The sequence below is a fragment of the Ornithodoros turicata genome, chromosome 4 (assembly GCF_037126465.1).
Source record: "Ornithodoros turicata isolate Travis chromosome 4, ASM3712646v1, whole genome shotgun sequence".
Taxonomy (NCBI): Eukaryota; Metazoa; Arthropoda; class Arachnida; order Ixodida; family Argasidae; genus Ornithodoros; species Ornithodoros turicata.
The window spans coordinates 65,000,096-65,015,844 of NC_088204.1; the positions used below are offsets into that span (position 1 = coordinate 65,000,096).

The following is a 15,749-nucleotide window of genomic DNA, read 5'->3' on the forward strand; positions in this document are numbered from 1 at the left end:
CGGTTCAACAGTGCGAATTTATTATTTAAGTTTACTTCTGTGTAGGTTTTTAGTGGCATGTTCATTGGTGCGTTCAGCACATGGAGCTTGCGCCTGACGATGTCCAGGCGCCATATAGAAAAGAATATATTGTATTAAGAGCATGACAAATGACGGCTGCGTTGATCAATTGCACACAGTGTACAATCTGTTGTCACGGTTGACAGGCTGTCCGTGACAATTCATCCATCGTTCTTTTATTACCAGTGCCATTGGCGGTTGGTATGTTGGAATTTGCAAAACATACTGTTGCGAAGAGCATACATGTTCTCATTAGCTTAGATACGCAGTGCTTTATTTTCCATTTATGATACATGCAAAACACTGGAACATATGACACCTATACAACGACACAAAAGCTCAAGGAAAGCACACAAGCGACTCTTTTACGTATAGCGTTCAACGCATAAAAGTATACGAGAAATAATTCAGGTACGTGAAGAGAGTTGAAATGACGTTTCGAATGGTGTAAAAAAGGAAAGTAAGACTCGCATGGAAGTTCGACAAGGCTTGTACCCGACCGTTTTAAGTAGAGAGAACAGATGTCTGTTCCAGCGTAGGACAGTACTTGTTATTGCACACGTATATTGCATTAAGAAGCGGTTTGGAAGTACCGCCACAGGTCTTGTAAAGCTGTCACTGGTGTCTATAAATTGCCGTTTGTGCCTTTTATGGGTGCACAAGATCAATATGCTTCAAGAAGTGAAAGTTTTGCGGCACAAAGCTCCGGGACTTCTGTATGTATTTTAACGTTGAATGAATTCTGCACTATTCGAACATTTTAATAAAGGTAGTGACTGAAGAGTAAATCGAGAAACAGGATGAACACAACAGACAAGACACACACACCCATCGAAGCGCTCGTTCTGTCTGCTGTGGTCGTCCTGTTTCTCACGCAGCAAACAGCAAACAGGAATGCACTCCTCCCAGCAGACGGGATACAGACTCACCGAAGTGAACTAGAACAGATAGACGGTATAGTTGGTACCGACATAGTATGGCTCTCACGGCGCAAATAGCTTGAACAAGGACACAACAGGATAGGGAGACAAGTTTCTTTCAGGTTCAGAGAGTTGCTAGCTCAGCGGTGTGCTAGCCTCTATCTTGTTGTGTCCTTGTTGAAGTTCTTTGCGCTATGGAAGCCATGCTCACCGAAGTGCTTGTCCTGTCTACTGCGTTCGTCCTACTTCTCGATGCAATGTTCAACCATGAACAAGTCTCACCAACGACCCCGAAAGAACCACAGTAAATATATTCTTCATCTAAAGTCACATCTTAAAATCCCACCGTGGTCATCATCTGCACACCAGTTCGCCTAACAACACAATTATGCCACATGAGCTTCGCAGTGATAAGAAGGGCAATACAGTTACGTGGAATGTTGTAGCCCGGCACTGGTAAAGTTCGTGTTATTCAAGAAACATGTTAGTTTGTGCAAAACACTTGAGCAGGGCCGGTGCTAGGGGTGTGCAGGGCCTGAGGCAAAGGCACATCGCGGGGCCTGTTTCACACGATTAAGTGCATAATTGATATGTAAAAACAAGTAATCCCTGGTTGAGGGCTTCGTGCGCGGGGCTTAAGGCGGTCGCCTTACCCCCCCCCCCCCCCCCCCATCGCTGGACCTGCACTTGAGTCATGTCACAGCCTGAAATCTGCTTTTTTTTAACATTTCGTAATGACGAGAATAACGTGACATGTAATACCCGATCCTGTAGCGTTATATCGCGAGCACGATCCATATGACTGTACAATGAACATATCTGTACAACAGAGGCACCCAATCGATCAGTGGGCCTCCGGTTCGTCGTCATCTGACACAGACTTCTGCCTGATAACGCCCTGGTTTATGGAACACAACAGCCGGTCCACAGCTCTGGTGGACAGTACCTTCCTCAGCAAGAAGTAGCGGAATCTGTCTCCGGGGCCTCCACAGAAATACTTGGGCTTGGGTCTAATGGCTGTCACGGCGTTCACCATGCAATCGACCACTTCGTGGACGTCACATCTTGAGCGACGTTCCAGGAATTCGAGACATCGGTCACGGAACGTCTCAAAGTATGCCTTGCCGTACGCCTCGCGCGTTGTCTCCGGTGCTCCCTGCCAGGATTGGTCCAGGGTGTACTGGATGTAGTCGGCTTGGGACATGCGGGTTCTGGAAAAGTGATGGTCACTATATGATGATCGTGGAAACACTTTCGTTTCTGCGTGTTGCGGTTATGATAAAAATAATCTGTATTATTGGACAAAAAATTGTGTAGCATTGGATTGATGCATATACAGTTTGGGACACAGTTGTCTAAAATCTCCAGCCCGTGGCGTAGCGATCCCGTTTCGGCGGTGTCGCGCACGAAGGAACCATACCAATACCCTCCCCGAGGGGCGGCCGCGCTCAACTGCTCTTCCTAGCAGACGACGCTGAGTATGCGATAGCACTCTCTCCTGACATGTGGCGCTGCGTGGCCTTACCTCGGAGACTGTAATGGTATAGTTCCTTCGTGCGCGACTTCGCCGATAGGGGACTGCTCGGCCACGGGCTGGAGATTTTAGACAACCGTGTCCCAAACAGTACGTCTAAAAAAAAAAAAAAAAAAACTCTGGAGATGGTAGTCCCAAGCGGACCGCCTACTCAGTGTCTGTAAAAGCTGAGCAGTCAGCTTTTACAGACACGCACAGTGAGAGCTACGCCAAGGGCTGGAGGGCTGGACATCTTTGAATTCATGGGTGTTCTTGTAAGCCATTGTTTTCTCAAACCAAATTGGGGACATTGTTATTGCAGAGAGAGAGAGAGAGAGATACATGATGACGATGATATGGGGACTTCCGCTCATTGAGCAGAATGCTACCCCATTGGTATTGGGGAAAATGAGAGGATGGTGATGTGGATAATGCTGACGACACTGACGGGGTCTTAGAGGGAGTCGATCAGGCTGGTAGTTTCAAGGAATTTGATAAAGGGTCGCAAATCGTATATCTGCTTTCGTTTGTCCCATGGTCCCAAAATGAGTCTTAGGTCAAGGGGTCGGCTGTCAATCCGCGCAAAATCGTTTGCCAACAAGTGACGCTCCCACCTGGAAGTGGTACATGTGATGATCACATGGTCCGACTCCGCGGTCGCTGGCACACCACACTCCGGGCACAGGGGGCTACTGGCACACCCTATCTGGTAACGGTAGTACGGCGTAAAGGCAACATTCAGCCGTAAGCGATGTAGGAGGGACTTAATGACGCGCGGTAAAGATGACGGGAAGCGGCACGAGAATGTTGGGTCCACCATTCCCAGTATCGTACTGACAGGGACATCCCGATGCCATTGTTCGACGGATAAGGAGGCAGCCCAGTCACGAAGAAGGGACCGTCTATCCCCCCTTGGGAGTACAATCGGGCCGCACTCGCGCCTGTTTTTGCATAATATGTCAGCATACTCCTGACTTTTTGAAGATTTTGGTTAACTTACTCGGCTACAACAACAGAACTTCACTGCATAGCACGCTGTGCGCCAACCATTGCCTGCAATGATAGGGTTATCGTTCCTGATTTGAAGTGAAACGGGGGCGTACGCCTTTTTGTGGCAATTTGGATTGACGATTCCTATAAAAAGGCGTACGCCCCCTTCTCTCTTCAAATCGGAAGCAATAACTTTATCATTCGTGGCAATGGTTGCCGCACAGAGTGCTATGCGGTGAAGTGTCTGTTTTTAGAGTGTATACTGAACCAAGGTGGAAGGACATAACGCGCTCATGGACACTGGCGTTTCACACAACTTGCACGGACAGCCTGTATACTAAATAGTGCATATTTTTATTTCGCATTATAAATCAGCGCGAGTCAAAGACTTATTATTGTTCAACGACTCAACATGCGAAATACATGTTTTTCAAGGAACTTTATCTAGTTCTAGTAATTTTTGAAGGAAGCTGCAAGCCTTCGGTAGTTTCGGTTTCGCGAAAAATATGTGACATCGTCACGATATCGTCTCCTTGCAACCATGCACGCGTATTTCGGTCGATATCCTTCCGGCCGACAAGGATTTCCTACACCAGCTATTTTTGTTACTATACCGAAGCAGTCGCTTGTGGCAAAATCACTATTTTCTTTCTGGACACACCTCATAGGCAATATCATTTTGAGGCCACGTGGCTTTGTCTATAGTCCGTTTTGGCGCTTGCCGACACATTCCCGTCAGTGTAACAAACAAGACGTCAACGTATTTTGCCACGGAATTAGAGAAGCTTCGATTGAGCGAAAGTTTAAGAGAGGTAAAAGTTACGAGGCCTCATTTGTAAATCTACATGTTTTACTGCAAGGATATCGAACAAAGCTAACTTCTTGTGTATTTTTTCATAATTTTCTGTATCCCAGCTGTTTGTATCTTCTTTTGTTCGCTTGAAAGCTGTAGGGAATAGCAAGCCCATATCGTGGCTAACCTTTCTCCCCCTTTTTTTACTTTCCATTAAACATCCCCCCCCCCCCCCCCCCAACTATACTCAGGTCGAAAGAAAAAGCTATGGCGTTGTTTAAAGCGGTTTAGCAGCTGATCATGGGGCGGCCATGTTCCGTTTTCGCGGAATTGGAGTAGTTTTCAGTATGTCTCATCGGTTCTGAATTTCACATATCGGAAACTAGAACTGGTGAGGCACATGAGAATGAACCGCCTTCCAGCGTAATAGACATACTTACTTGTAGAGCACGGGTTCTATGGTGCACACCTTGATACGCCACTTTCGCATTTCACGTCGAAGTCCATCTGCGAAGGAGATGGCGGCGTGCTTTGACATGCTGTAGTAGGCCAGGCCAGGATAAGTCACACGTCCTGGAAGAAGTCTCCCATAAGCATGCTAAGATACCTCGATAAAACAACATTTACGTTGGCCCTGGCTCAATGGTGAACCAGACACCAGTTTTTGACAGATGTGAATATCCGTCCATTCGCTTTCAAGAATATCAATTTCTATTGGAGTCTGGTAGGTATTTATCTGCATGTTGATGGTTACAGCGCCAACTACTGGAGATCGCAACAGGAACAGAGCCCCTGCTATTCGCTGAGTGTCACAATGGGCGCGTGAAGTTGGTGCACCGAGGATGTCCCTTCTTCAAGGGATCTCCAAAGCGACTTCCAGTGCGCGTTCCCGGGTGCACCCTGCACGCTCCTTGTCTCATGCCAGGGAAAAGCGGTACCACTTCGAACCCGTGACACGTGTTCCGGTGTACACGAAGTTCGGCGAGCTTGATTGACGGTTTCAACTTTCCTGCCTTAGCCACGTTTACAGAATGCAGACAACAGGAGAAAGCTGAATATGTGGAGTGCGAGCGGAGCACTCGGCTTCCGGATAACCCCACAGAATAGAATAGAAATAGAAAAAAAAAAAAAAAAATGGAAACGTAGGTCGCACTGGTGCGACAAACAGAGACACCAAGGGTACGTTTTCCTGAGAACCCGGGAAAGAACGCTCGGGAGCCCTATAATAGCAAGTGGTTGGACTAGAACGCAGCGAATTGAGGCTTACAAGGGGTGGATGGGATGATGTGATGGTAGGGATGGGATGTGGTGGATGCGATACGATGGCGAGCGTAGAATACCTTAGACGGAGATGACACGTGTGATGACACCATGTGATGCATCGTGATACAAGATGACATGTCTAAGGTCTGCTCGGGTGCGTGTATACGCGCGTATACCCCACGATTTTCGATTTGCGGGTAGAAAATGTCACTTGATGCGGGTCGTGTGGGTACCCGCACTACCAATGGTAGTGCGCTACCACAAAAAAGTATCCTTGCATATGGAACGCGCCTAGTAAACAGTCGTTTTCTATAGGTGGAGATATTCTCCAAGAAAGGAGGACAGCCCTCAAGCCAACTAAAGTCAACGACATACCATTTCTCAACAATCGCGAAATAAAAGCGTAATAGACTGGACTTTCAAAGCGTTTTATAATTATTTGATGGCCGTTTTTCTCAATGTGTGCATTTTGACATACCAAAAGTGCAATTTCACGTGCGCGGGCACTTTCATTCTTTTCTGTGCTTTGCTCCAGTACTGCACTGCTACACTCCAGTGTGCAGTGCGGGTCCGCGGTTGTACCCGCACAGCACGCGGGTGCGGATAGTTCTATGAAAACTCGTGCGGGTGCGGAATGAGACACCTTATCTGCGGGTGTGGCGCGGGTCGAGATTTACATACGCGCGCAGACCTCTATAGTTATGTGTCCCACGCGGTATGGGACTGCAACAGCGGTTTTCTCCTTTGAGTCACAAAATTTCAACTCACCGGCCACGCTGGCTACGATGACAACCCTGGGCTGCGCGTCATCCGATGTTGGGGCTCGTCGTAACATCGGCAGCGCCATCTTGACGACGTTAACGACGCCGAACACGTTGACGTCGAATAAATGGCGCACGCACTCGGTGCTCCCCCACTCCAGTTCGCCAGCAGACATCAGACCAGCGTTGGCAACCACTGCCCACAGAGCTGTGGATGATAGAGTCACGGTCATCATTGGTGAGGTGACTGGTGCTTCAGGGAATTTTCTAACGTGCTACTTCAATAGACCTCTTTAGAAAAGGCAAGCGCCACCTGTGGCACGAAAGGGGGGAACTTAGAGCGCCTTAAAGCATTATGAGACGACCAGAGGCGGAGGTAGAGGAAGACCAACAACATTTCCGGTGTGCGCAGCAGCAGCGTCAGAACCAACCGAAGCAGACGACAGAGCAACGTCCCTCAAAGTTCCCATGCTGCTTTGCGCCGCGCGCTTGGTGGCGCGCGCATCTTTTTAAATCGTCTATATTCACTTCCGCTCGCTGCAAAGGGCGCAAGTAGTAAATGTGTCATCAAGCTTTACAGACATCAATAGTATCATAGGACAATCACGCCGATAATCGATATTACAAACTACTTACGGGGAACTTGAGTGGTCGATACTTTTATTTTTCTATGGTATCATCATCATCAGCATCATCGATCTGGAGCGAGGTCGCGAACCCGTCACAAAGCAACACAATCCGGAAAACGTGTCCGAAATCCACCAGCGAAAAACGAACACGTTCCGCAAAAAAGCCTTGCAGAAGACGTCAGCCACGTCCGGCAGACTCAGTGAGTCGGCCGAACATTGGCTGTTAATTGGCCGTGTAAGAACCGGAACTGTAAGGAGAGGGACTCGTTCGGGTTCCCGCAGAATCTTAGCTTCCTCGGCAGAGCAAGAAAGAGCGCTTCGTCGCGAAGCAAGTAAAAAACAAACAAGCGAGAAAAAAAAGTTCAAAATCGAGCAGTCGAATTTGCCATTAGCATTCGAGGACATTCCAATTGGAGTTCTTCAATGGAGGCATGTTGAAAAACGCGAGATCAGGGATACGAAAAAAGGGCAAGAACATAACTGCGTCGACACGTATTGTCGTACGCGGAGGACCATCATTGTCTTGCTTAATGTCATTGATCGTAATTACGTTTCGTATCCGATATAATTTATTTTGTTATTCCGTGCCGCGAAACCGTGGCTGTGAGCGGCGCGCAGACGTGGACAGGCGGAGAGAGGACAGTAGGGTTAGTTTGCTTCCTGGGCCGACTTCAGGGGGAACTGTGCTGATATACACGTGGAAAGTCGGCCAGAAAACCCGGAGAAAACCTCAGACAGCAGAGCCGGTGGTATAGAGTTCCAACCCACCACCTCCCAGTCTACAACACGACCTTGAAGCTTCTACCAATGAGCGGACGCTTGTATCCACTCAGCCATGCCGCTGGTCGATAGAAATAATTAAGTTTGAGGAAAGACCGTTGTTTTCTAATGTATGTTCGCAATATTTTAATGGCCGTTTGGGTTAGAACCATTAGGAAAAGGTATAGTAGTGGTGATACGTACGTCGGGATCCCAGCTCGTCTTGGATCGACTTGGCTGCCTGTCGAATGTGGTCTTCACGGGTCACATCCAGCCTCAGTATCCGGAGTGAAGGGGAACAGAACTCCCGGAGCATTGTGGCGCCCTCGCACGACACGTTCAGGCATCCTGCGATTACTTGGAAGCCTTCCGAGTCCAGACGTTTTACAAGCTCGTGTCCAAAACCGGTGTCGCATCCTGAAAAGAAGTCACAGGTCAGTTACTCAAAAAAGTAACGACGTTACTCTGGATTGTGGGGGGGGGGGGGGGGGGCGTTTCTGTGTTGAAGCGTGTAGTAGGGGAGGGGAGAGAGGGAAATCCAAAGTATAATCTGACGTTTTGGGGGGCGATCGCCCCCCCCCCCACTCGGATCCATGTGAAGGTCACTTTTTTACCCCACCAATATGAAGAGCGTGCCGAATTCACTCAAGTTCATGATAATTGACAGTGATATTCATGAGCTATCCCACCGAAAAAAATAGCCGAATATCATGCTCTACGGAGCTCCCACAGGATAGCGCACGATGAATTTCTCAGCGCAGTCTTTGTCAGTCCGGCGAAAGGAGGTTGGAAACGCAGCCTACCCCGGCATCACAGAAAGAGATAACACAGGCATGGCTTATCGCGTCCGACTTTCGCTGGGATAATGCTTTCCCTCGCCCAATTTTAGGAACGGCTACTTTTTCTACTATCACTCTGCGGGCTGGCTTTGGGACCTCCTTTGGATTGCGCTCAAAAGTTATCCCCCGTTATGGTCCGGTGCTCCGGAAAGCATGATGTTCGGCTATTTTTTCCATTGGCATAGCTCATGAATATTACTGTCAATTATCATAAATTTGAGTGAGTTCGGCACGCTCTTCATATTGGTGGGTTATAAAAGTGACCTTCTCCTGGCTAATTTCCGAGTTCAGTTCGCAAATATTTACATAATTAAACTTACGATACATGACATTCACATCAGGAGGTGGCAAAATCCTAATAAGAACAAATGCCGTTAACCGCATGATTCCAGGTGGCGTAATTTTTTTATTATAATTCAACGACACGTTTTCTGGGACACCCCGTATGTGAAGCTATACAGGGTGTCTTTTTTCAGGCGATACAGATTTTTCGTTAAAAAACTATAAGGATTATAGACATCCTGTTTTCACTTCTATCATATCTGGGCCGGCGGGCGTTCTTGACCATATGTTGCTCGACCGTTAAATGACTAATTACCTACAAATCGTTAATTAACTTTTTAATTATAAAAGCTACGAAGTTGTCCCAATGAGAACATCTGTTCCTTTCGATGACCTGATATCGTAGCCGTTTTCAGAACCACAATCCGTTCGTTAGATCGTCCGCAAAAAATTCGTGAAGGCACACCCTTTTTTTCTTTATTTTGTTCATGAAATTTTGAAATTTGCAACATGTTGAAATTTTGGTAAAAACGAGTTTCTTTTTTTTTTTCGTCTCCGGAAAACTTGCCCAAAATTTCCAGGCGACAAAATTCAAAAATGTAAATTTTCGTGCCTTCGATGCGTTCCAACCCGCCAACAGTGCCTTAGGTGCCTGCCTCTTATCCGCCAACAACCACCAACTTAGAGCGCCATCGGGCTGCTCTAAGCGATCGCCATCGCGTTCACATAGTGTCGGAGTTCTTGTCGGAGTGGACGGGTTGTTCCAATTACCTACCGCTGAGTAGGCAGCAGTCTCACGGGATGCTCTGCCCTGCATTTATGCCTAGAGGGTGAACACTACTAAAGTTTCAAGCTCATTGTATGCTGTAGCGTGGCCGGCAATGCTTTGACTCAGCAGTAACCCGTTTGTTTCCATTTTTTTCAATTTTTTTAGAAAAAAAGTCAGAAAATTTTTTTTTTCGAGCGATTCAATATTTCCGGAAATTGTGCATCTCTATCAGCGTACTACGAACAATACTACAAATTAGCCGCTACAAATGAAACCGAGTATTAAAAAGTTCCTTGTTATTCGCCAGACACTTCGCCTCTTGCACAATACACTTGACGTAACCTTGTAACATGAGTGTCACACCGGACGCCACATTTTACGCAGCAGGCAGCAAAAAAGGAAGAAGTTCCCCGTCGTCTGCTGAAATCAGCAGGCGAGCAGGGAGGGATCCGTTGGCACCAGTCGCAGGTGCATGATTCGCGGCAATTTTTACCCCGGGGATTCCGGCGGATATAACCCCATGCCGGGCGAGATTCCTACGAATCGAGCCCGATGATATGAGTTCACCGAGTAGAGATATCGAGGGCGTTGTGTCATCTCGGCTCTTCGCGCGAAACTTATCTGGGTCAACTTTGCGCTTCTTAGGTAACCCGGGGGTTTCCCGCAACATTGCTGGCACAGCACTGAGCGTGACTATGCGGGCGACCCGATAACGACGTTTATCGTGCATTTCGAATAACTACGACGACTTTGTTGTACTTGGTAGTGTTTAATATTCACATACTAGTGCGCGTAGACTCTCGCGTCCTTCCGGTAAATGACCCTTTCCTACACATGGGTTGTGTCGGACTGTCGGGTAAACCTCGGGGAAATGCGATCATGCATGGTGATCGTGTGTTCATATTGAGTTGGCATGTGAACGGGGGATCATTTAGCGTGTCTGGAAAGAAGGAAGTTGTATTTACCTGATATGAAACAACCAAGGAAAAATAAATAAATAAAAAGCTGTCTTAGATCAGTGGCAGGTTTTGGCGGCAGACAGCCCTGTGACTCACCCCGCTTGTGATATACGTCTTCACCAGCTGGGCGAATCGCGGTATGTGAGCTATACGGACAAATAACCTCAAAAGTTAACGACCGAACCAATTTAAACCCAGAAGAACGTTGCAGTTATGCAGTTGGCGCTTCCCTCGTGAGAACCTTCGTGATTTCTAGTTGCTCATGCTTAGCGAATGTAATAAAAATTAAAAATATATGGGAAAATTCGGCCACCATGACGATCGTTGAATAACTTTTTTTTTTCTTCAGTTCATTTCACGAAATGTGTTATCATTTGCAAGGCAGAGTCTTGTATCTCAAACAAGAAAATTATTTACGTTGCTAACGCCGTAGCTGACATACTAATTAAGCGTAACACTATGTACAAATTTGGAACCCGTACAGGTCCTGTCAAAGCTACAAGCCTCGAAAGCGAAGATTGTGGTTTCTTTGGCACGTAAATCCCAACGCAACGGGCAACGGATGAGTTCCGTTCCTTTCGTTTTACTGTCAAGGGAACGCCATCTTTCATTCTGCGGGGAGATAGCTTTGCACATTAGCGTCCCTTTAAGAATACAACTGCTGGTGACCTTTATCTGGATCGCCCACCCCTTGTGATGTCTGCAAAGGTGCGATAGCGGCCTTAGGACACCGTAAAACGGATACCGGATCCGTACGTTTTTCCTGTTTATCTTCAAAACTACAAGGTTCTGTTGAACGAAATTCTGCACATGGCATCTCCGGGTAATTTACTCTCGAATACAAATCTAATCACAAAATCAGTCAAAGATAGTAAATGCTAGCATAAGTACGGCAAAAATGACTGCAGAGCAACTGGGCCAAGCCGGAAGGGAGAAAAGTCCAGAATGGCTCTGGAAAAGTCAAGATTACAGCGTCCTCTCCAAACTGTGGCCCGACTTGTCAGGCTTCTTGACCTTTCGTCCCAATGTCCCCCAGTCGTATGACTGAAATAAACCGGAACCAAACTTGTAGATTTTCTGGCAGTGACTGATGTGTGAGACGAGGGTCGACTTTGTCGTATGCAAAAAAAGTCGCCAGATATTTACTATATACCTTTACACGGTAGGCGGCACTGCGGCGCTGTGTATGTGACAGTGCCACTGTACCAGTGATAAGTTTGATTGATTAGGGACCTTGCAGCGGGAATCCTTTACACACTAGTCGGTGAAGGGGTAAAAAAGTATTCGGCATGTACGCTTTATATATACGTATATCTTTCACATCTGAGGGGGGGGGGGATATGTTTATTAAGAAAAAGAAAGGCTGAGGCTTCTTAGGCTTTGCATCAATTTCACCACACAGGAAAAGTAGAATATTTGAGGGGGTACTTTATTTTCGTTATCTTCCTTTTCATATCTGCATAAAAACAACCACTTTATTTGAAAAATAGGTTATTGGAGTAGACCAGAGGAATAAAACGGAGAAGTTGGTAATAGTTCATATCTGAATACTGCAGCACAAATGACGAGACGGACGGTTAGAACAGAGGCGGTGCTGGTGGGCCTGTAGGTGATCTGCGGGTGTCCTTGCCGTATCTGTTCTAACCTTCCGTCCTGTCATTTGTGCTGCAGTATCCAGATATGAATTGGATTAGATTTGCACGTACAGTGTGTCAGCTTTATTTTAATGATGACGACTGGGGAGTTCCATCGCCAGGGGCGCTGCTCTACCCCATTGCTGGAGGTAATGTTGTGAAATGGAATAGTGCGTCGCCTCCCAGTGAAGACCAAAGTCCTACTTATCTTATCTTATCTTTGGTTTTGGCTATCTATCTTTGGCTTTGGCGTGCGACACTCAGCTAACTGAGCGTCGTCCAAAACGCAACAATTTCGTGAAATAATCTAATGGTTCGCTAATTTTGAGAAAGCGAAATAAAAATATAACGAATGTGCCTGTATATGTATATGCCAGGTATATGCCAGCCGGCGAATCTTCTTCCTTGGTAAGCACAGTTCGAACTGCAGTAAAATGTTGTTTTCGTGTGGGAAATCCGTTCAAATTACGGTCTCGAGATATCGCCAAAATCTCCATTTTATTTTTTTCTTAACACCAAGCCAAACCAGATATCGCCAAGCAAGCAAAGGCGGCTGCTTGAGGTTACGACCTGAGAATGTAGGCGCCCCCCACCCTCCCCAACCCCCATCTAAACCTACCCTAACGGACAGTGCTCTTATATTGCTCAAAGACAAAGTGAACAAGAAGTTTATCAGAACCAGAGCGGGAAAACAAACAAACAAACAAAAACTGCTAAAGGCTTCGAGAACATGGCAGTAGTGCCAAGACGATTGACAAATAGTTATAGTACTGAGTAGAAAATACAGAAAAAAAAAATTCTAGGTAGGCACAAAAAGAAAAAGTAACTAGTAACATACTAAATACCGAGAAAAGTATTGTAAATACAATACTTAAAATACGTACAAGTCTGCGTGGAACCAATGTAACGATGTGTCGCTTAATTGCAAGAATTTATTGTCATGCAGAGTACTTATAGAGGATGTCGGGGTATCTTTTACATTTTTGTCATATCGCGCAGGCATGTGATATCACGTACGAAAATAATCGGCATGCTTTTGCGATGGCCCCAGAAGAGAGTGCATATCTCGCAGATGATAGCACGTTCAGGATGCACTTGATAACACGGTATTCGCACCGGATATTTGTCTAACGAACGTTCAACTTTGAACATGGAAGACGGGGCACGCAGAAAGAAAAACGAAAAAAAAAAAAAAACGGATGTTGTGGACCCGTATTTTTTCACAAAATAACATTGGACAGAATGGGCAGATCATTTTGTCGTTACGCGTTATTATTGGTGAAATTTAATCCCTGTGGTATCAAACAGATAGTGTGGAGTGAATAACGTAACTCATTCTCAAAACGCTTCTAGTTTATGACATAAGATTATTTAGGCACCCTTCAGAGATACTCGAATAAAAATTGGCACCATTTTTCACCCTTACGCCACTTTTTCAAATGCTATTGAATATTTACTCAACACCTTCTAATGTCTCGTGAAGTCATTCGATTTTTGTTATCATGCACCTATTACGTCCTGTCAATACCAGTAACATAATTAATTAGTAATTTAATCAATGAATGCGGGATAACGAGACACAGTGGCTTCTTGTTTCGAGGTGCTGCATAACTAACTTACAACTTCATTGTCTTCAACACGCAGTGCGAAACGTGGTCTTCACTAAACAATTCCCGTAATCAAATTGCATAAATCAATTAAAATGCGCTTACCGGTGATGAAGACTACCCTTTTCTCGCTCGTCTTGACGGCTTTTTTGAGGTCTGCGACGTCTTTCCAGAGGTCAGACGAGATAGAAGACTTGGAAGTCGCCTTCTTCATGTTGGCGCTGTCTATTCACAACCGCGAACTCAACTGAAATGTTTTTATTTCTGTCGATCTGCAAAAACTTGTCTCCCTTCCCCGGGAATACAATAGGCAACAAAAGAATAGGAAAAAAAAGAAGCACATATAGCAAATTATACGGTGTATAGCGCAGAGGTCGAGAGAGGAGGTTTGTGCTCTCTCCTCATTTTCCTGACTCTTTCCCCCGTCTCTGTGTGTGTGTGTGCGTGTGTGCGCGCGGGCAAAAGCTGATAGTAAGTTTCCTGGTGCAGACGTAAAAAAAAAAGTCGAGAAATGCACGCAGCGAAACTGGCACGATACATGGCAATCCAACCAGCAGAAGCCGATGTGTTCTGACGTTTTTGAATGTCCCGGAGCACCCGTACGTGGTACATGTATATATTCGTGTGCGTTGGAGACGCCAAGGTCCATTAAATAATGATGCTATCAGTACAAATTGGCACAGATAATTTCCGTAAAGTACAGAACTGCCGTGGAGTGCGAGGGGAAAGTCTGGATGTTTGAAAAAAAAAAAAAAAGTGTCGGGTAACTTTGTCAGTTTGGATAAAAAACGTTAAAAAAGAACTTCCCCGCATAAGACGCTCTACGTCATCAACAACTACCTCTAACGATTCATGTTTATTTATTAGTGCCCATGGACGACGCGAACGTCTGCATAATGGTGCACGAACGAGAAAAAAGACAGGGAAAGATTTCAGCAAACAAATGAAATTACAACTGCGAAATATTGTGTATAGATTTGTGTAGTTTCCCTTTCTTTTCTGAATAACACGTCCTGGAGTAGCCAGTCCTAAGTGGCTCGGGACTAACATCTCAATTTTTTTTTCGTTTACAAATCAATCAATCAATCAACCAACCAACATTGCGGAACTGAGAAATGTTTAAAGAGTAGGTAAAAAGGAGTAAACGACCTAATAAAAAATATTGGAAGAACACGATATATAAGACGAGAGACAATAAGTAACTGCAGTGTACATGACTGTTCTCAGGTTTGTGCAAGAAGAGGAAATCTTGCACAAAACGGCGACCTGACAGTGACGGTAAGTCCGGCTTATTGAGTATATGGTCGTATTCATAGTACACAAAAGGACAAAGAAAGCGATCATAGAAGATACTTGTAAAACGTTTCTGCACAGACTCAAGATAAGATATCGTTGTTGAATTGCAATTGTTCCGTGATGCCAATTTCATTTTAGATAAAATAAAGGCGTTAAAGAGTAGCTGCAAGGAGTAACTTGAGCTAAAACATATAAACGGATAATAATACCGGGCATACATTTTTCTGTTATGGGCGTGCGCAGAACCATCAACGATATCCTTTGCGTACGCGAAGGCGATAGTGTACGATGTACTAAAACACCCTAATGAATTACGTCCTTACACCAATCACTTTTGCGCTTCGCCGCGACAAGCCGTGACAAAAATATGTAAACCGAAACCAATTAATTACTGCAACAAATGACCCGTTTCGGTTGCAGATTTTTCTCTAAAAGGTGTCCACTGACGTTCCCAAAAAGGGTAGTACCCATTTTAATGCCTACGCCGCCCTGCTTTAGAAGTTGCGTTTTTTTTTTTCACGTAACTTATTTGAATTTTTATTTAAATAATGAGCGCATTCACATAGTGCGCAGCTTGTAGGCGGTATCGGACAGATACTTGTAAAAAAAAGAAAGCTCTTCGATCGGTGCACCCTTTCGCGAATTATTTAGCTGGGGATTTAACTGAAACACCCT

At 45.6% G+C, this 15,749-nt stretch overlaps 1 protein-coding gene across 1 annotated transcript; it reads right to left on the bottom strand.

Moving 5' to 3' along the window:
* Window positions 1–312: 312 nt before the first annotated feature.
* LOC135393322 (17-beta-hydroxysteroid dehydrogenase type 6-like) lies at window positions 313–14,090 on the bottom strand. The gene is made up of 5 exons (XM_064623793.1): window positions 13,884–14,090; window positions 7,893–8,105; window positions 6,308–6,508; window positions 4,717–4,849; window positions 313–2,191 (listed from the first exon to the last, which is right to left on the bottom strand). Exons 1-5 carry the CDS (start codon window positions 13,990–13,992, stop codon window positions 1,825–1,827), a joined length of 1,023 nt encoding a protein of 340 aa, XP_064479863.1. The 5' UTR covers window positions 13,993–14,090; the 3' UTR covers window positions 313–1,824.
* Between the last annotated feature and the right edge of the window lie 1,659 nt (window positions 14,091–15,749).